Source organism: Lonchura striata, chromosome 29, assembly GCF_050655825.1.
Source record: "Lonchura striata isolate lonStrDom1 chromosome 29, ASM5065582v1, whole genome shotgun sequence".
Lineage (NCBI taxonomy): Eukaryota > Metazoa > Chordata > Aves > Passeriformes > Estrildidae > Lonchura > Lonchura striata.
The window spans coordinates 754087-774530 of NC_140731.1; the positions used below are offsets into that span (position 1 = coordinate 754087).

Consider the following 20444-nt stretch of genomic DNA (forward strand, 5'->3'; position numbering starts at 1 on the left):
GCGCGAGGCAGCCGTTAGCCAATGGCAGAGCGGTTCTGCCGCTAAGCCACGCCCATTCATTACAGACAACCAATCATATCACCGGATTTCTAAACCACGCCTTTTATGGGTGGAGCGGCGGGTGCCGAACGTGGACGGAAATTGCCGAGAGTGACGGAAATGCCCGAGCGCGCTCCGGAAATGGCCGAAGCCGCTCGCGACGCGAAGATCCGAAGGTCGCGGGTTCGAATCCGCGGCCGGGAACGGCGACATCGGGGACACCCCAAAAAATGGGGGGACACCCCAAAAACTGAGGGGACACCCCAAAAACGGGAAGGGATCGGGGTGGAATGTGGGGCCTGCAGTGGTCAGACCCCCCCTCAATGCGCCCCCAGCTTCATAAACGACCCCCAAACCCCCTCCCCACATGAGCCCCCCAAGTACCCCCCCATTTTTTGGGGTTCCTTCCCATTTTTGGGGTTCCCCCCATTTTTGGGGTTCCCCCCATTTTTGGGGTTCCTCCCATTTTTGGGGTTCCCCCATTTTTTTGGTTCCTCCCGTTTTTGGGGTCCGATTCCCCCAGTTTTTGGGATCCAATTCCCCCCAGTTTTTAGAGTCCAATTCCCGATTTTTTGGGGTCCAAGCCCCCACAATTTTTGGGATCCAATTCCTCATTTTTGGGGACCCAACACCCCCCATTTTTTAGGGTTCAAGTCCCCATTTTCAGACCCCAACCCCCCTCAATTTTTGGGGTCACATTCTCCATTTCTGGCACCCGAACCCCCTGATTTTTGGGGATTGATTCCCGATTTTTAGGACCCAACCCCCCCAGTTTTTGGGGTCCCATTCCCCATTTCTGGGACACAACCCCCCCCCAATTTTTAAGACCCAAACCCCCCCCCCCATTTTTGGGGTTCAATTCGCCGTTTTTAGGACCCAACCCTCCCCCACTTTTTGGAACCCCAATCCCCCCCAGATGTGTCCGAGCCCCCCAAAATGTGTCTGGACCCCCCCAAAATGGCTCCGAGCCCCCCAAAATGTGTCTGGACCCCCCCCAAAATTACTCAGCCCCCCCCAAGCTGTGTCCGAGCCCCCCCAAATCCCACCCCCCCGTCCCTGACATGTCAGGAAAGATGCGCCCCCCCCCCCAAAATGTGTCTGGACCCCCCAAAAATGGCTCTGAAACCCCCCAGATGTGTCTGGACCCCCCAAAATGTGTCTGGACCCCCCCCAAATGACTCAGACCCCCCCAAAAATGGCTCAAACTCCCCCAAAATGTGTCTGGACCCCGCCCCAATGACTCAGGCCCCCCCAAAATGTGTCTGCACCCCCCCAAAAATGACTCAGACCCCCCCAAAAATGACTCAAACTCCCCCAAAATGTGTCTGGACCCCCCCCAAAATGACTCAGACCCCCCAAAAATGACTCAGAACCCCCCCAAAATGTGTCTGGACCCCCCCAAAATGCCCATCCCCCCCCCTGTGGCTGCCGTGTCGGGATTGATGCGCCCCCTCCCCAGTGCCCACAGCCCCCCCAAAATGTGTCCGGGCTCCCCAAAAATGGCTCAAACTCCCCCAAAATGACTCTGATCCCCCCCCCACTGACTCAGGCCCCCCCAAAATGTGTCTGGACCCCCCCAAAATGCCCATCCCCCCCCCGTGGCTGCCGTGTCGGGATTGATGCGCCCCCTCCCCCCGGCCCAGCCGAGCGCGCCCGGGGGTCCCGCGGGACCGGGGGGAGGGGAGGGAGGGGGAGGGGCAGGAAACGGGGGGGGGCGAAATAGGGGGAGGGGGACCCCGAAAATGGGGGGAGGACGGGAAAATGGGGGGGGTTGGGTGGGAAAAATGGGGGGTTGGACCCCAAAAATGGGGATGGGAGGGTAAAAATGGGGGGGGGGGACACAAAAATGGGGGTTTGGGTCTCAAAAATGGGGAATGGGACCCCAAAAATGGGGGGGGGAGACATAAAAATGGGGGGGGGCACAGAAATGAGGAATGGGACCCCAAAAATGGGGGGTTTGGGTCCCAAAAATGGGGGGTTGGACCCCAAAAAATGGGTATGGGAGGGCAAAAATGGGGGGGGGTGTCCTAGAAATGGGGGGGGGGCACAAAAATGGGGAATGGGACCCCAAAAATGGGGATGGGACCCCAAAAATGGGGGGGGGGGATCCCAAAAATGGGGATGGGACCCCAAGAATGGGAATGGGACCCCAAAAATTGGGGATGGAGCAGAAAGTGGGGAGGGGAGCACCCAAAAAATGGGAAAAGACACCCAAAAAATGGGAAAAGACACCCAAAAAATGGGAATGGAGCCCCAAAAACGGGGACGGACCCCCAAAAATGGGGAGGGGAGCACCCAAACTCGAGTTTTTGGTGATCCCCTCCCCATTTTTGGGGGTTCTTTCCCATTTTTGGGGTTTCTTTCCCATTTTTGGGGTCCAGCCCCATTTTGGGTGGGTCCATCCCCATTTTTTCTGGTCCCTTCCCCATTTTTGGGGAGTTTTCCCTCCATTTTTTGGCTTTTCCCCCCATTTTTTGGTCCCTTTGACCCATTTTTGGGGGGTCCTTTCCCGTTTTTTTCTGGTCCCCTCCCCATTTTTGGGGAGTTTTCCCCCCATTTTTTGGCTTTTCCCCCCATTTTTTGGTCCTTTCGACCCATTTTTGGGGGGTCCTTTCCCGTTTTTTTGGGGTTCCATCCCCATTTTGGGGTCCCTGCAGCCCATCCCCCCCCAATCTCCCCTCCCCCTCCCCTCCCCCCCCCCGATCGATCGGGAGCGAATCCCGGGATTTGGAAATGTCAGGATTTGCCTCGATCGATTTTGGGGGGGGCGGGACCCTCCCCCTGCCCCTCCCCCACCCCCAACCCCGCCTGGGGCGATTTGGGGCGATTTTGGGCGATTTTGGGGCGATTTTGGGGCGATTTGGGGCGGATTTTAGGACAATTTGGGGGGTTTTTGGGGGGAATTTGGGGGCGATTTTAGGACAATTTGGGGGGATTTTTGGGGGGGAATTTGGGGGCGATTTTAGGACAATTTGGGGGGATTTTTTGGGGGGAATTTGGGGGCGATTTTGGGGACAGGATGGGGAAATTTGGGACATTTTAGGGCGATTTTAGGGGGATTTTGGGATGATTTTCGGGCGATTTGGGGAAGATTCGGGGGGGGATTTGGGCGGATTTTGGGGCATTTCGGGGGAATTTGGGGCGATTTTAGGGAGAGGATTTTGGAGAGATTTTGGGACGATTTTAGGGCAATTTGGATTTTGAGGGGAATTTAGGGGGATTTGAGGGGGATTGGGACACTGCCCGAATCCCAAAAAATTCCATCCCAAATATTCCAAATAATCCATCCTGAATCCCAAATATTCCAAACATCCCACCCCAAAATCCCAAATAACCCATCCCAAATATCCCAAATAACCCATCTTGACATCCCAATTAACCCATCCCAAAATCCCAAATATCCCAAATCCCAAAATCCCAAATATCACGCCCCAAATAAATGGAATTTAACCAGTTTTTGGCGGGGGGCAAAAATCCTAAAAAAAAAAAAAAAAAACAAAACCCGGGAACCCCCCCGCCCTAAAAAATTCCATATCCCAAATAAAAAAATCCCAAATATTCCATCCTAAATCCCCAATAAATTGGATTTAAATCGGATTTTTGATGGTGGGGGGGGGGCAAAAATCCTTAAAAAACCCCCAAAACCGGGACCCCCCCCCGCCTTAAAAAATTCCTGAATCCCAAATCCCCAAATCCCAAAGAACGAGCGGAGAATCCCAAATGAACTTTGGGATTTCACCCGACCCCATTTATCTCCCGCCGTCGAAATAAATCCTAAAATTCCCCCCCGGGACCTCCCCCCCCCCGCCCTAATTGGAGCTGTCGACACCTCCTGAATCCCAAAATCCCAAAGAATGAATCCCAAATCCCAAAATCCCAAAGAATGAATCGCAAATAATGAAATTATAAAGAATAAATTTCAAATAAACGGCGCTGTCCGCGGGTTTAACCCGATCGTGACCGCGGAAATCCCAAAAAAAAACCCCAAAAATCGGGACCCCCCCCCAGTCCTAATTGGGGTTTCCGGATCCCAAAATCCCAAATCCCAAAAAACCAATTCCAAATCCCAAAGAATGAATCGCAAATAATGAAATTATAAATAATAAATTCAAAATAAACGGCGCTGTCTGGGAGGTTTAACCCCATCGTGACCGCGGAAATCCCAAAAAAAACCCCAAAAATCGGGACCCCCCCCCCCCCGCTTTAATTTGGGATCCCAAAGAATAAATCCCAAAATCCCAAAGAATGAATCCTAATCAATAAATCCCAAATAATGAAATTATAAATAATAAATCTTAAATAAACGGCGCTGTCCGCGGGTTTAACCCGATCGTGACCGCGGAAATCCCAAAAAAAACCCCCAAAAATCGGGACCCCCCCCCCAGTCCTAATTGGGGTTTCCGGATCCCAAAATCCCAAATCCCAAAAAACCAATTCCAAATCCCAAAGAATGAATCGCAAATAATGAAATTATAAATAATAAATTCAAAATAAACGGCGCTGTCTGGGAGGTTTAACCCCATCGTGACCGCGGAAATCCCAAAAAAAACCCCAAAAATCGGGACCCCCCCCCCCGCTTTAATTTGGGATTCCGACACCTCCTGAATCCCAAATCCCCAAAAACCAATCCCAAAATCCCAAAGGATGAATCGCAAATAATGAAATTATAAATAATAAATCTTAAACAAACGGCGCTGTCTGAGGGATTTAACCCCATCCTGACCGCGGAAATCCCAAAAAAACCCCCAAAAATCGGGACCCCCCCCGCTTTAATTTGGGGTTCCCGAATCCCAAATCCCAAAAAACCAACCCCCCAAAAAAAGAAGGAATCCCAAATATTGAATCCCAAATATTGAATCCTAAATATTGAATCCCAAATTTCGAATAAAATGGGATTTAACCACGGGGGCGCGGGGGGGGGGCGGGAATCCTAAATCCAGTGACCCCCCCCAGTGTCCCCAAATTGTGCCAAAATTGTGCCAAAATTGTGTCACAATTGTCCCCAAATTGTGCCAAAATTGTCCCCAAATTGTCCCCCCCAATGTCCCCATTGTCCCCCCAATGTCCCCCATTGTCCCCCCAATGTCCCCCCATTTTCCCCCAGTGTCCCCCAATGTCCCCATTGTCCCCCAATGTCCCCCAATGTCCCCCCAGTGTCCCCCCAATGTCCCCCAATGTCCCCCCATTGTCCCCCCAATGTCCCCCCAATGTCCCCCCAATGTCCCCCCAATGTCCCCCAATGTCCCCCAATGTCTCCCCAATGTCCCCCCAATGTCCCCCAATGTCCCCCCAATGTCCCCCAATGTCCCCCCAATGTCCCCCCAATGTCCCCCCAATGTCCCCCAATGTCCCCCCATTGTCCCCCCAATATCCCCCATTGTCCCCCCAATGTCCCCCAATGTCCCCCCAATGTCCCCCCAATGTCCCCCAATGTCCCCCAATGTCTCCCCAATGTCCCCCCAATGTCCCCCAATGTCCCCCCATTGTCCCCCCAATGTCCCCCCCAATGTCCCCCCCATTGTCCCCATTGTCCCTTTGTCCCCCATTTTCCCCCTGGTGCCCCCCCCGAGCTGTCACTGTCCCCCCTCCCCGAATTGTCACCCCCCGATCTGTCCCCTCGTGTCCCCCCCCTGGATCTGTCACCCCCGAATTGTCCCCCCCGTGTCCCCCTCCCCGAATTGTCCTTGTCCCCCCCCTGGATCTGTCACCCCCCCCCGGGTCTGTCACCCCCCGAATTGTCACCCCTGGATTTGTCACCCCCGAATTGTCCCCCCCTCGATCTGTCCCCCCCGAATTGTCACCCCGGATCTGTCCCCCCCGTGTCCCCCTCCCCGAATTGTCCTTGTCCCCCCCCGATCTGTCACCCCCCGAATTGTCACCCCGGATCTGTCCCCCCCGTGTCCCCCTCCCCGAATTGTCCCCCCCCCGATCTGTCCCCCCCGAATCGTCCCCCCGTGCCCCCCGCTCAGTCCCGGGGGCCCGGCGGTGGCAGCTGCGGACCGAGGAGGTGGCGCGGCCACCGCGGGGGGACACGGGGGGGACACGGGGGGACACGGGGGGACTCGGGGGGACTCGGGGGGACTCGGGGGGACTCGGGGGGGCCGCGGCCGATGCGTTATTCATGGGCTGGGCCGGTGCCACCCCCGGGGGGACACGAGTGTCGCCTGTCCCCAACCCCCCCGGGGCTCTGGGGGGGGGGCAGAGGTGACGAAAGGGGGAGGGAAACTGAGGCAGGGATGGGAGAGGGAAACTGAGGCAGGGATGGGGGGGAGGGAAACTGAGGCAGGGATGGGGAGGAGGGAAACTGAGGCAGGGATGGGGGGGAGGGAAACTGAGGCAGGGATGGGGAGGAGGGAAACTGAGGCAGGGATGGGAGGGGGAAACTGAGGCAGGGATGGGGAGGAGGGAAACTGAGGCAGGGATGGGAGGGGGAAACTGAGGCAGGGATGGGAGGGGGAAAATGAGGCAGGGATGGGAGGGGGAAACTGAGGCAGGGATGGGAGGGGGAAAATGAGGCAGGGATGGGAGGGGGGAGGGAAACTGAGGCAGGGATGGGGAGGAGGGAAACTGAGGCAGGGATGGGGGGAGGGAAACTGAGGCAGGGATGGGGAGGAGGGAAACTGAGGCAGGGATGGGGGGGAGGGAAACTGAGGCAGGGATGGGAGGGGGGAGGGAAACTGAGGCAGGGATGGGGGGAGGGAAACTGAGGCAGGGATGGGGAGGAGGGAAACTGAGGCAGGGATGGGAGCGACCCCCCCCAGGTGGGGGTGAGACCCCCCCGGGCCTGGTGGCATCAATTGAGGGACCCCAAAAATGGGGCTGAGTCACCCCAAACCCCGGTGCCACCAACCCAGGGACCCCAAAAGTGTCCCCAAACCCCCCAAACCCCGGTGCCACCAAATCTGGGACCCCAAAACTGTCCCCAAACCCCCCAAATCTGGTGTCACCAAATGAGGGACCCCAAAACTGTCCCCAAACTCCCCAAAACTGGTGTCACCAACCCAGGGACCCCAAAACTGTCCCCAAAATCCCCAAATCTGGTGCCACCAACCCAGGGACCCCAAAACTGTCCCCAAAATCCCCAAATCTGGTGCCACCAACCCAGGGACACCAAAACTGTCCCCAAACTCCCCAAAACTGGTGTCACCAACCCAGGGACACCAAAACTGTCCCCAAAATCCCCAAATCTGGTGCCACCAACCCAGGGACACCAAAACTGTCCCCAAAATCCCCAAATCTGGTGCCACCAACCCAGGGACACCAAAACTGTCCCCAAAATCCCCAAATCTGCGATGTCACCAACCCAGGGACCCCAAAAATGGGACTGAACCCGAGTGCCACCAAATCAGGAACCCCAAAACTGTCCCCAAACCCCCAAATCTGGTGCCACCAAATCTGGGACCCCAAAACTGTCCCCAAAATCCCCAAACCCCGATGCCACCAAATCTGGGACCCCAAAATTGTCCCCAAACCCCCAAATCTGGTGCCACCAAATCTGGGACCCCAAAAGTGTCCCCAAACCCCCCAAAACTGGTGCCACCAAATCAGGAACCCCAAAATTGTCCCCAAACCCCCAAATCTGGTGCCACCACCCCCAGCCCCCCCTCGGGGGACAGCGACAAAACCGGGACCCTCCCCCCCCCCCGTCCCCACCCCCCTAATTAGCGCTGCCCTTTCTCCTCCCCGCTAATTAATCCCCCAATTAAGGCCGGGGTGGCTCGGGGGGGGCGGGGTCACCGCTGTCCCCAACCCCCCGGGGGCGACGGATCGGCCCGGGGGACGGGAAATGGGGAAAAAATGGGAAAAACGGGAAAAAATATGGGGGAAAAATGGGGGGAAAATGGGGAAAAATATGGGGAAAAAATTGGAAAAAATATGGGGGAAAAATGGGGGGAAAATGGGGAAAAATATGGGGAAAAAATGGGGAAAAATGGGGGGAAAATGGGGAAAAATGGGGAAAAATGGGGGGAAAATGGGAAAAAATATGGGGGAAAAATGGGAAAAAATATGGGGAAAAAATGGGGGGAAAATGGGAAAAAATATGGGGAAAAAATTGTAAAAAATATGGGGAAAAATGGGGGAAAATGGGGAAAAATATGGGTAAAAATGGGAAAAATATGGGGGAAAAAATTGGGAAAAATGGGTAAAAAATGGGCAAAATATGGGAAAAAATATGGGTAAAAATGGGGAAAATATTGGTAAAAAATGGGGAAAAAATGTGTAAAAATAGGAAAAATATGGGTAAAAAATGGGGAAAATATGGGTAAAAATGGTAAAAATATGGGTAAAAAATAGATAAAGATATGGGTAAAAATATGGGTAAAGATATGGATTAAAATGGGTTACAATGGGTAAAAAAATCGGTAAAAATGGGTAAAACAATGGGTAAAAATATGGGTAAAAATGGGTAAAAATATGGGTAGAAAATGGGGAAAAAATGGGGAAATAAAGGGAAAAAATGGGTAAACAATGGGTAAAAATATGGGTAAAAAAGGTAACAAAATGGGTTAAAAAAAGGTAAAAAATGAGTAAAAAAATGGGGAACAAATGGGGAAAATATGGGTAAAAATGGATAAAAATATGGGTAAAAAATGGATGGGAAAAATAGAAACTAGGTAAAGAAATAATAAGAAATAGAAAAAATGGGTAAAAAATTAATGGGAAATAGAGAATGGTTGAAAAAATAAGAAAAAATTCAGAAAATGGGTAAAAATATACATGGGAAATAGAGAAAATGGGTAAAAATGGGTGGGGAAGACAGAAAATCAGTGAAAAAAAATTAGAAGAAATAGAGAAAATGGGTAAAAAATTAATGGGAAATAGAGAATGGATGAAAAATAAGAAGAAATTGGGTAAAACATGGGAAAACTAGAAAATGGGTAAAAATATATATGGGAAAAGAGGAAATGGGTAAAAAAAGTAATAGGAAAATAGAGAATGGGTAAAAAAATAAAAATAAATACAGAAAATGGGTAAAAATATACATGGGAAACATAGAAATGGGTAAAAATGGGTGGGGAAAATAGAAAATGGGTAAAAAAATAAAAATAAATACAGAATTTGGGTAAAAATGTACATGGGAAACATAGAAATGGGTAAAAATGGGTGGGGAAATAGAAAATGGGTAAAAAAATAAAAATAAATACAGAATTTGGGTAAAAATGTACATGGGAAACAGAAATGGGTAAAAATGGGTGGGAAAAATAGGAAATTGGTACAAAAATGAATGGAAAATATAGGAATGGGTTCAAAAAATTGGGAAATTTAGGAATGGGTAAAAATGCAGGGAAACACAGAAAATTCAATCAAGAGCGCGTGAAAAATGCAGAGAATGATTAAAACCACAGGAAACGCATCAAAAAGCCGCAGAAAACACGGAAAAACACGCGGAAAACACGGAAATTTAACGAAAAACAGAAAATTCATTAAAAATTACGTGGAAACGGAGAAAGATGAAATAAAGCCCCAGAAAATTCCTAAAAAACACCAAAATTTGCATGTGAGTAACTGGGAAGTGCAGGAAATGCGCAGGAAATGCAGGAAATCAACAGGAAGTGCAGGGAATGAACAGGAAGTGCAGGAAATGGACAGGAAGTGCAGGAAATGCACAGGAAGTGCAGAAAATGTGGGGAAATAAACAGGAAGTGCAGGAAATAATGAACAAGAAGTGCAGGGAATGAACAGGAAGTGCAGGAAATAAGGAACAGGAAGTGCAGGGAATGGACAGGAAGTGCAGGAAATGTGGGGAAATTAAACAGGAAGTGCAGGAAATAATGAACAGGAAGTGCAGGAAATAAACAGGAAGTGCAGGGAATGGACAGGAAGTGCAGGAAATAAACAGGAAGTGCAGGGATTGCACCCAAAAAGGGCCCGCGGGGAACTCGCAGGGTGAGCACACTCAGAGCTTACACACGGGATCACACACGTGTACAGAGCTCACACACGTGTACAGAGCTCACACTCACACGGGATCACACACGTGTACAGAGCTCACACACACACGAGATCACACACAGAGCTCACACAGCTCACACGGGATCACACACGTGTACAGAGCTCACACTCACACGGGATCACACACAGAGCTCACACTTACACAGAGCTCACACACAGGATCACACACACGAGATCACAGAGCTCACACTCACAGCTCACACACGGGATCACACACGTGTACAGAGCTCACACTCACATGGGATCAGTCACAGGATCACACACAGAGCTCACACTTACACAGAGCTCACACACAGGATCACACACACGAGATCACAGAGCTCACACTCACAGCTCACACACGGGATCACACACGTGTACAGAGCTCACACTCACACGGGATCACTCACAGGATCACACACAGATCACACACAGAGCTCACACTCACAGCTCACACGTGGCATCACAGTCACAGCTCACACACACAGCTCACACTCACACAGGATCACACGCAGAGCTCACACACACAGAGCTCACACACGGGATCACACACACACGAGATCACACGCAGAGCTCACACTCACAGCTCACACACGGGATCACACACACACGAGATCACACGCAGAGCTCACACTCACAGCTCACACACGGGATCACACACACACAGGATCACACGCAGAGCTCACACTCACAGCTCACACACGGGATCACACACACACAGGATCACACGCAGAGCTCACACACACACAGAGCTCACACACGGGATCACACACACACAGGATCACACGCAGAGCTCACACTCACAGCTCACACACGGGATCACACACACACGAGATCACACACAGAGCTCACACTCACAGCTCACACTCACACAGGATCACATGCAGAGCTCACACTCACAGCTCACACACCTGTGCACACTCACACCTGCACACTCCCCATGCACCCTCAGCCCCGTTTGCACACACCCCCCTTTCCACACTCCCCCCTTTGCACACTCCCCCCTTTGCACACTCCCCCCTTTGCACACTCCCCCCGTTTGCACACTCCCCCCCTTTGCACACTCCCCCCTTTGCACACTCCCCCCTTTGCACACTCCCCCCTTTGCACACCCGCCGCGCCCCCGCGCCGGCCGCCCCCGCCCCCGCCGTGCCCGGGGCCGTCGGGCGGAGCGGGGCTCGCGGCGGGCGGCGGCACCGGCCGCAGGTACCGGGGGGACCGCGACCACCGGGGGAGGGGGCCGGATTGGGGGGTCCGGTATTGGGGGGGGGGGTCCGGTATTGGGGGGGGGGGTCCGGGATTGAGGGAGGGGGTCCGGGACAATCCCGGGACAATCCCGGGGGAACCGGGGGGACAATCCCGGGACAATCCCGGGGGAACCGGGGGGACAATCCCGGGGGACAATCCCGGGGGACAATCCCGGGGGACAATCCCGGGGGCACAATCCCGGGGGGACAATCCCGGTGTTGGGGGGGGACAATCCCGAGACAATCCCGGGACAATCCCGGGACAATCCCGGGGGACAATCCCGGGGGTGCCGCTCCCCGCGTGTCGCTCACGGGAACTTGGGGAGAAGTTGCCCCGCGCGTCGCGGCGGGGCCATCGCGGCTCCATCCCGGTTCTCTCCCCGTTCTTTCCCGGCTCCATCCCGGTTCTCTCCCCGTTCTTTCCCGGCTCCATCCCGGCTCCGGTCGTGGCTCCTTACCGGCTCAGGTGGCGGTTCCTTCCCGGTTCCTTCCCGGCTTCGGTGGCGGCTCCATCCAGACTCCGGTGCCGGTTCCATCCCGATTCCGGCGGCGTCCCCGGTGCCGGTTCCATCCCGATTCCAGTGGCGTCCCGGGTGCCGGTTCCATCCCGATTCCGGCTCCCTGGCGGCTCCATCCCGGCTCCGGTTACATCACCGGCTCCCACCCCGGCTCCGGTCCTGGCTGCTGCAGGAGCTCCGCTCCGACTCCGTGTCCGGCCGCGCTCCCGGTGCCGCTCTCGGCGCTCCCGGTGCCGCTCTCGCCCCTCCGGCACCACCGGCTCCGGCTCCGTCCCCTCCGCCAGCGCCGCTGCCGGTCCCGTCCTCGGCCGCAGCCCCGGCCCCGCTGCCGGTGCCGCCGCCGGCTCCGCCCGCAGCTCCGGCCCCGCTCCCGATCCCATTCCCGATCCCATTCCTGGCTCCTGATCCCATTCCCGGGCTCATCCCAGCTCCCGATCCCATTCCCGATCTCATTCCGGGCTCCTGATCTCATTCCGGGCTCCTGATCCCATTCCCGATCCCATTCCCGGGCTCATCCCAGCTCCCGATCCTATTCTGGGCTCCTGATCCCATTCTGGGCTCCTGATCCCATTCCCAATCCCATTCCCGGCTCCTGATCCCATTCCCGGCCCCGGCCCCTCTCTGGGTTTCACCCGCAGCTGCAGCCGCTGTCCCCATCCCTGTCCCTGTCCCTGTCCCCATCTCCAGCTCCATTCCCAGCCCCATTCCCCGACCACACCCCCATCCCCATCCCTTTTCCCATCTCCATCCCCTTTCCCATTCCCATTCCCTGTCCCTGATCCCATTCCCATTCCCTTTCCCTTTCCCATCCCCGTTTCCATCCCCATCCCCTCCATCTCCAGCCCCATCCCGTTTCCATTCCCAGCCCCATTCCCTTTTACCAGCCCCATCCCTGTCCCTGATCCCATTCCCAGCCCCATCCCTGTCTCTTTTCCCATCCCCATCCCCGTCCCCGTGCCCTCCGCACCCCCGGCCCCATCCCCATCCCTGATCCCATTCCCAGCTCCATTCCCTGTCGTCTCTGATCCCATTCTCTGTCCCTGATCCCATCCCCATCCCCATCCCCGTTCCGGTGCCCTCCCCGTCCCCTGCTCACCCCCGGCCCCATTCCCTGTCTCTGATCCCATTCCCTGTCTCTGATCCCATCCCCATCCCTGTCCCTTTCCCCATCCCCGTCCCCATCCCCGTCTCCTGCTCACCCCCGGCCCCATCCCCATCCCTGATCCCATTCCCGGCCCCATTCCCATCCCTGATCCCATTCCCTGTCCCTTTCCCCATCCCTGATCCCATCCCCGTCCCCTGCTTACCCCGGCCCCATTCCCATCCCTGATCCCATTCCCGGCCCCATTCCCATCCCTGATCCCTTTCCCCATCCCCGATCCCATTCCCCGTCCCTTCCCCGTCCCCGTCCCCTGCTCCCCCCGGCCCCATTCCCATCCCTGATCCCATCCTCATCCCCATCCCCATCCCCATTCCCATCCCTGATCCCATTCCCATCCCCATCCCCATCCCCATCCCCATCCCCGTCCCTTCCCCGTCCCCGTCCCCTGCTCCCCCCGGCCCCATTCCCATCCCTGATCCCATTCCCATCCCCATCCCCATCCCCATCCCCATCCCCATCCCCATCCCCGTCCCCGTCCCCTGCTCCCCCCGGCTCCCCGGGCGGCCTCTCGCCGCCGCCGCCGCTCGCCACCATCGCCGCCAAGGGCGAGCGGGCGCTGCTGGCGCTGGCCGCGCCGGGGCTGAGCCGCGGCAGGCGGGTGGCCGGCGTGGCCATCGGCGTGGCCATGCTGCTGCTGCTGCTCGTGGCCATCCCGCTGCTGGTGCACGGCTCCAGGGCGGCCGCGCACTACGAGATGCTGGGCAGCTGCCGCATGGTCTGCGACCCGTACCCCGAGCCGCCCGCCGCCTCCGCCGCTCCGTTCCTGCCGGGAGCCAAGGGCGAGCCGGGCCGCAAGGGCCGCTCCGGGCTCCGCGGGCCGCCGGGGCCGCCGGGCCCGCGGGGACCCCCGGGAGAACCGGGCCGGCCGGGTCCGCCGGGCCCGCCGGGCCCGGGGCCGGGCGGGTACATCCCGTCCTTCTACAGCCCCAAAATCGCTTTTTACGCCGGCTTGAGGAAACCGCACGAGGGTTACGAGGTGCTGCGCTTCGACGACGTGGTGACCAACGTGGGCAACTACTACGAGCCCTCGAGTGGCAAATTCACCTGCCCGCTGCCCGGCATTTATTTCTTCACCTACCACGTCCTGATGCGCGGCGGGGACGGCACCAGCATGTGGGCCGACCTGATGAAGAACGGGCAGGTAACGGGAGCCCGCGGGACCCCCGAGCCGCCACAGCGCTCTGCAGTCCGGCTTTGCAGTCCGGCTTTGCAGCCCGCCGGGTTTTAGCCCCGGTTTGCAGTCCCGGTTTGCAGCCCCCCGGTTTGCAGCCCCCCGGGTTTTAGCCCCGGTTTGCAGTCCGGCTTTGCAGTCCGGCTTTGCAGCCCGCCGGGTTTTAGTCCCGGTTTGCAGCCCCCGGTTTTTAGCCCCGGTTTGCAGTCCCGGTTTTTAGCCCCGGTTTTTAGCCCCCCGGGTTTTAGCCCCGGGTTTTAGCCCCGGTTTTCAGCCCCCGGTTTTCAGCCCCCGGTTTTTAGCCCCGGTTTGCAGCCCCCCGGGTTTTAGCCCCGGCTTGCAGCCCCGGTTTTTAGCCCCGGCTTTTAGCCCCGGTTTGCAGCCCCTCCGGGTTTTTAGCTCCGGTTTTCAGCCCCCCGAGCCCCCAGCCCGGTTTGCAGCCCCGGTTTTCAGTCCCCCGGGTTTTTAAGCCCCGGTTTTCACCGCCCAGGCTCCCAGCCCGTTTTTAGCCCCGGTTTTTAGCCCCGGTTTGCAGCCCCCGCTTTGCAGCCCCCGCTTTGCAGCCCCCCAGGTTTTAGCCCCGGTTTTTACCCCCCGAGCCCCCAGCCCGGTTTGCAGCCCCGGTTTTCAGTCCCCCGGGTTTTTAAGCCCCGGTTTTCACCGCCCAGGCTCCCAGCCCGATTTTCAGCCCCGGTTTGCAGCCCCCGGTTTGCAGCCCCCCAGGTTTTAGCCCCGGTTTTTACCCCCCGAGCCCCCAGCCCGTTTTGCATTCCCGGTTTTCATCCCCCCGGTTTGCATCCCCCGGTGTTTAGCCCCGGTTTTCACCCCCCCCGGTTTTCACCTCCTGTTTTCAGCCCCGGTTTTCACCCCCCCTGTTTTTTTACCCCCCGGTTTTCACTCCCAGGTTTTCACCCCTCGATTTTCACTCCCAGGTTTTCACCCCTCGGTTTTCTTCCCCGGTTTTTACTCTCCGGTTTTCACCTCTTGTTTTCACTCCCCGGTTTTCACCTCTTGTTTTCACCCCCCGGTTTTCATCTCCGGTTTTTAACCGCTCTCTTTCCAGCCCCTGGTTTCACCCCCCGGTTTTCAGCCCCGGTTTCTTTCCCGATTTTCACCCCCCGATTTTCATCCTCGGTTTTCACCCCTTGGTTTTCACCCCCCGGTTTTTAACCCCGGTTTTCACCCCCCGGTTTTTGATCCCGGTTTTTACACCCCGGTTTTCACCCCCCGGTTTTTAATCCCGGTTTTTACACCCGGTTTTTAATCCCGGTTTTTACCCCCCGGTTTTTAATCCCGGTTTTTACACCCCGGTTTTTAACCCCGGTTTTCACCCCCCGGTTTTTAATCCCGGTTTTTAATCCCGGTTTTTACACCCGGTTTTCAGTCCCGGATTTTTCAGCCGCCTCGGGGTTGCAGTTTTGGCCCACCGTGGTTTCCCTGTTTGGCTTTGGGTGATTTCAGATTCTCATCCGGGTTCGATCCGTTCCTGATTTCCCATCCTCGGTTCTGCTCCATCCCAAATCCCCACATCCCATTTCCCCATCCCAAATCCCCACATCCCATTTCCCCATCCCAAATCCCCAAATTCCCATCCCATTTCCCCATCCCAAATCCCCAAATTCCCATCCCAAATCCCCAAATTCCCATCCTGCTCCCCCCATCCCTGATTTTCCATCCCCTGTCCCTCCACCCTGCCCAGTCCCCACGTCCCATTTCCCCCATCCAATCCTGCCCAAAATTCCCATTATTTCCCCAATCCCTATTTCCTATCCCCAGATCCCATTTCCCCCATCCAATCCTGCCCAAAATTCCCATTATTTCCCCAATCCCTATTTCCTATCCCCACGTCCCATTTCCCCCATCCAATCCTGCCCAAAATTCCCATTATTTCCCCAATCCCTATTTCCTATCCCCATGTCCCATTTCCCCCATCCAATCCTGCCCAAAATTCCCATTATTTCCCCCATTCCTGATTCCTCAGATCCCATTACCCACACCTAATCCTGCCCAAATTCCCATTATTTCCCCCCAAATTCCCTATTTCCCATTTCCCACACCTAATCCTGCCCAAATTCCCATTATTTCCCCCCAAATTCCCTATTTCCCATTTCCCACACCTAATCCTGCCCAAATTCCCATTATTTCCCCCATTCCCTATTTTCCCACTCCCATATCCCATTTCCCACACCTAATCCTGCCCAAAATTCCCATTATTTCCCCCAAATTCCCTATTTCCCATTTCCTCCATCCAATCCTGCCCAAAATTCCATTATTTCCCCCATTCCCTATTTTCCCATCCCTACATCCCATTCCCCCCAAATCCTGCCCCAAATTCCATAATTTCCCCCCCAAAATTCCATAATTTCCCTCACAAATTCCATCATTCCCCCCCCAAATTCCATCATTTTTCCCATCCCAGGGGAGGCACAAGGGCTGTGCCCCCCCCGCTCCCTTTGTTCGCTCATCCCGGATTTTTCCATCCATTTATTCCCAAAAAAAAAAAAAAAAAAAAAAACAAACCGGGAAAACCAAAGCGAGACTGACCCGGGCTGGTCCCGGGGGGCTCCGGGCTCGCGGCCAGCGACCCCCCCGAGGGGAAAGGGAGGGGAAAATGGGAATTTGGGGGGAAAAATGGGAATTTTGGGGAAAAAATGGGGGGAAAATTTGGGGAAAATGGGGGGGGGAAATGGGAATTTTGGGGGAAAAAAAGAGGGAAATGGGGGGAAAAATGGGGGGGAAATGGAAATTTTGGGGAAAAAATGGGGGGAAAATTTTGGGGAAATGGGGGGAAATGGGAATTTTGGGGGGAATTGGGGGAAAAATGGGAATTTGGGGGGGGAAATGGGAATTTGGGGGGAAAAATGGGGAAAATGTGAATTTGGGGGACAATGGGGGGGAAAATGAGAATTTTGGGGAAAAAATGGAGGGAAATGGGGGGAAAATGGGGGGAAAATTTGAATTTGGTGGGGGAAATGGGGGGAAAATGGAAATTTGGGAAGGAAATGGGGGAAAAATGGGAATTTGGGGGACAATGGGGGGGGAAAAAAGGGAAATCTGGGGGGATGGGATGGGGAAATGGGAGTTTTGGGGGGAAATGGGAATTTTGGGGGGATGGGATGGGGGGTGCCAGCCCTGTGCCCCTGCCAGTGGGTGCCAGGTGAGGTGGGTGCCAGGCGGGGTTGGTGACAGGGTGTGTCGGTGCCAGGTGAGGTGGGTGCCAGGTGTGCCGGGTGCCAGGTGAGCTGGTGCCACCCCTGTCCGTGCCCGTGCCAGGTGCGTGCCAGGCGGTGTCAGTACCGGGTGCGGTGGGTTCCAGGTGTGTTGGGTGCCAGGTGAGCTGGTGCCAGCCCCGTGCCCCCCATGCCAGGCGGTGTCAGTTCCAGGTGTGCCGGGTTCCAGGTGAGGTGGTGCCAGGTGAGGTGGGTGCCAGCCCCGTGCCCCCCGTGCCAGGTGGTGTCAGTTCCAGGTGTGTTGGGTGCCAGGTGAGGTGCCAGCTCTGTCCGTGCCCGTGCCAGGTGCGTGCCAGGCGGTGTCAGGTCCAGGTGAGGTGGGTGCCAGGTGCGTTGGGTGCCAGGTGAGGTGGTGCCACCCCCGTGCCCATGCCAGGTGTGTGCCAGGCGGTGTCAGTACCGGGTGCGGTGGGTTCCAGGTGTGTTGGGTGCCAGCCCCGTGCCCCCCGTGCCAGGCGGTGTCAGGGCCAGGTGAGGTGGGTTCCAGGTGTGCCGGGGTGCCAGGTGAGGTGGTGCCAGCCCCGTGCCCCCCGTGCCAGGTGCGTGCCAGCGCCATCGCGCAGGACGCGGACCAGAACTACGACTACGCCAGCAACAGCGCCATCCTGCACCTGGACGTGGGCGACGAGGTCTGCGTGCGCCTGGACGGCGGCAAAGTGCACGGCGGCAACACCAACAAGTACAGCACCTTCTCCGGCTTCATCGTCTACCCCGACTGAGCCCCGGGGCACCGGGACCACCGGGATCCCACCGGGACCACCGGGACCACCGGGATCCCACCGGGAACCGGGACCCGCCCCCGGAACCGGGACAGCCCCGAGACCCCGCCAGAACCACCCCGGGACCCCGCCTGAGCCCCAAATCCAGCCCCTTCTCCGGCTTCATCGTCTACCCCGACTGAGCCCCGGGGCACCGGGATCCCACCGGGACCCCACCGGGATCCCACCGGGAACCGGGACCCGCCCCCGGAACCGGGACAGCCCCGAGACCCCGCCAGAACCACCCCGGGACCCCGCCTGAGCCCCAAATCCAGCCCCTTCTCCGGCTTCATCGTCTACCCCGACTGAGCCCCGGGGCACCGGGACAGCCCCGGGACCACTGGGATCCCACCGGGAACCGGGATCCCACCGGGATCCCACCGGGACCACCGGGATCCCACCGGGAACCGGGACGGCCCCGGGACCCCGCCAGAACCGCCCCAGAACCTCCCTGGAACCAGGACCCCGCCTGAGCCCCAAATCCAGCCCCTTCTCCGGCTTCATCGTCTACCCCGACTGAGCCCCGGGGCACCGGGACAGCCCCGGGACCACCCCAGAACCTCCCTGGAACCGGGACAGCCCCGGGACCACCGGGAACCGGGACCCCGCCTGAGCCCCAAGCCCAGCCCCTGCTCCGGCTTCAGCATCGACCCCGAGCGACCCCGGGACCACCGAGACACCCCCGGGACCCCCCTGGAACCGAGACACCCCCGGGACACCCCCGGGACCCTCCCCGGGACCCCCCCCAGGACCCCCCGGCCCCGCCACCGCCGGTGACAGCGGTGACATCCCCGCCCCCAGTGTGACACCGGACACGCGACACCCGCCCCGCACGGCAGCACCCCGAGGGGTCGCGGTGTCCCAGTCTGTCCCAGTCTGTGCCAGTCTGTCCCGGTTTGTCCCAGTCTGTCCCAGTTTGTCCCGGTTTGTCCCGGTTTGTTCCAGTCTGTCCCCAATAAAAGCATCGGGGTGGCTCAGCCTCTGCCGGGGGGTGACACAGGGGACAAGGGGGGGACACAGGGGACCCAGGGGTGGCACAAGGTTCAGCCGGGGGAGGGGACCCGGGGGTGACACAAGGTTCAGCCAGCCAGGCGGCTGGTGGCACCTCCAGGCTGGCCAGAGATGTCCCCGCAGCTTTTGTCACCTCCGCAGTGTCACGCCTTGTCACCTCCCCCCTGCAGTGACAGCGGCGGTGACAGCGGCGGTGACAGTGACAGTGACAGTGACAGTGACAGACACCCCCCGGCTGTGCAGGGACAATGCCACCCCCGTGGGGACACCGCTGCCGGGGGGGGGGGTGGCAGCGCCGCCCTGAGCCGGGTGGGACACAGGAACCCCCCGGCCCTGTCCCCAAGTGCCACCAGCCCTGTCCCCAAGTGCCACCAGCCCTGTCCCCAAGTGCCACCAGCCCTGTCCCCAGCTTGTCCCCACCCTCATCCCCAGCCCTGTCACCTCCTGTCCCCATCCCTGTCCCCTTCCTCGTCCCTTTGTCCCCCCATCCTTGGCTCTGTCCCCATCCCATTTTCACACCTGTCCCCGTCCCCTCCTGTCCCCATCTTTGTCCCTTTGTCCCCCATCCCTGTCCCCGTCCCATTTCCATCCCCGTCCCCTCCTGTCCCCCATCCCCAATCCTGTCCCCTCCTGTCCCTGTCCCCAACCCTGTCCCCGTCCTTGTCCCTTTGTCCCCATCCCATTTTCATCCCTGTTCCCAATCCTGTCCCCTCCTGTCCCTGTCCCCAATCCTGTCCCCATCTTTGTCCCCATCCCTGTCCCCTCTGTCCCTGTCCCCTCTGTCCCTGTCCCTGTCCCCAATCCTGTCCCCAATCCTGTCCCCAATCCTGTCCCCATCTTTGTCCCCAATCCCGTCCCTGTCCCCATCTTTGTCCCCATCCCTGTCCCCTCTGTCCCTGTCCCCTCTGTCCCTGTCCCCAATCCTGTCCCCATCTTTGTCCCTGTCCCCTTTGTCCCTGTCCCTGTCCCCATCCCTGTCCCCATCTCTGTCCCTGTCCCCTCTGTCCCTGTCCCCATCTTTGTCCCCAATCCCGTCCCTGTCCCCTCTGTCCCTGTCCCCTCTGTCCCTGTCCCCATCTTTGTCCCCGTCCCTGTCCCCTCTGTCCCTGTCCCCATCTTTGTCCCCGTCCCTGTCCCCTCTGTCCCTGTCCCCAATCCTGTCCCCATCCTTGTCCCTGTCCCCTCTGTCCCTGTCCCCATCTTTGTCCCCGTCCCTGTCCCCTCTGTCCCTGTCCCCAATCCTGTCCCCATCCTTGTCCCTGTCCCCTCTGCCCCTGTCCCCATCTTTGTCCCTGTCCCCTCTGTCCCCGTCCCTGTCCCCATCTTTGTCCCTGTCCCTGTCCCCTCTGTCCCTGTCCCCAATCCCGTCCCTGTC

General features: G+C 57.5%; 2 protein-coding genes across 2 annotated transcripts; both read left to right on the forward strand.

Annotated features, from left to right (window-relative positions):
- Window positions 1-8386: 8386 nt before the first annotated feature.
- LOC146765000 (uncharacterized) lies at window positions 8387-13034 on the forward strand. The gene is made up of 2 exons (XM_085562740.1): window positions 8387-8402; window positions 11278-13034. Exons 1-2 carry the CDS (start codon window positions 8387-8389, stop codon window positions 12201-12203), a joined length of 942 nt encoding a protein of 313 aa, XP_085418866.1. The 3' UTR covers window positions 12204-13034.
- Window positions 13035-13403: 369 nt separating this feature from the next.
- On the forward strand, window positions 13404-19031 carry C1QL4 (complement C1q like 4). The gene is made up of 2 exons (XM_077788601.2): window positions 13404-14040; window positions 17840-19031. Exons 1-2 carry the CDS (start codon window positions 13525-13527, stop codon window positions 18017-18019), a joined length of 696 nt encoding a protein of 231 aa, XP_077644727.1. The 5' UTR covers window positions 13404-13524; the 3' UTR covers window positions 18020-19031.
- The last annotated feature ends 1413 nt before the right edge of the window (window positions 19032-20444 follow it).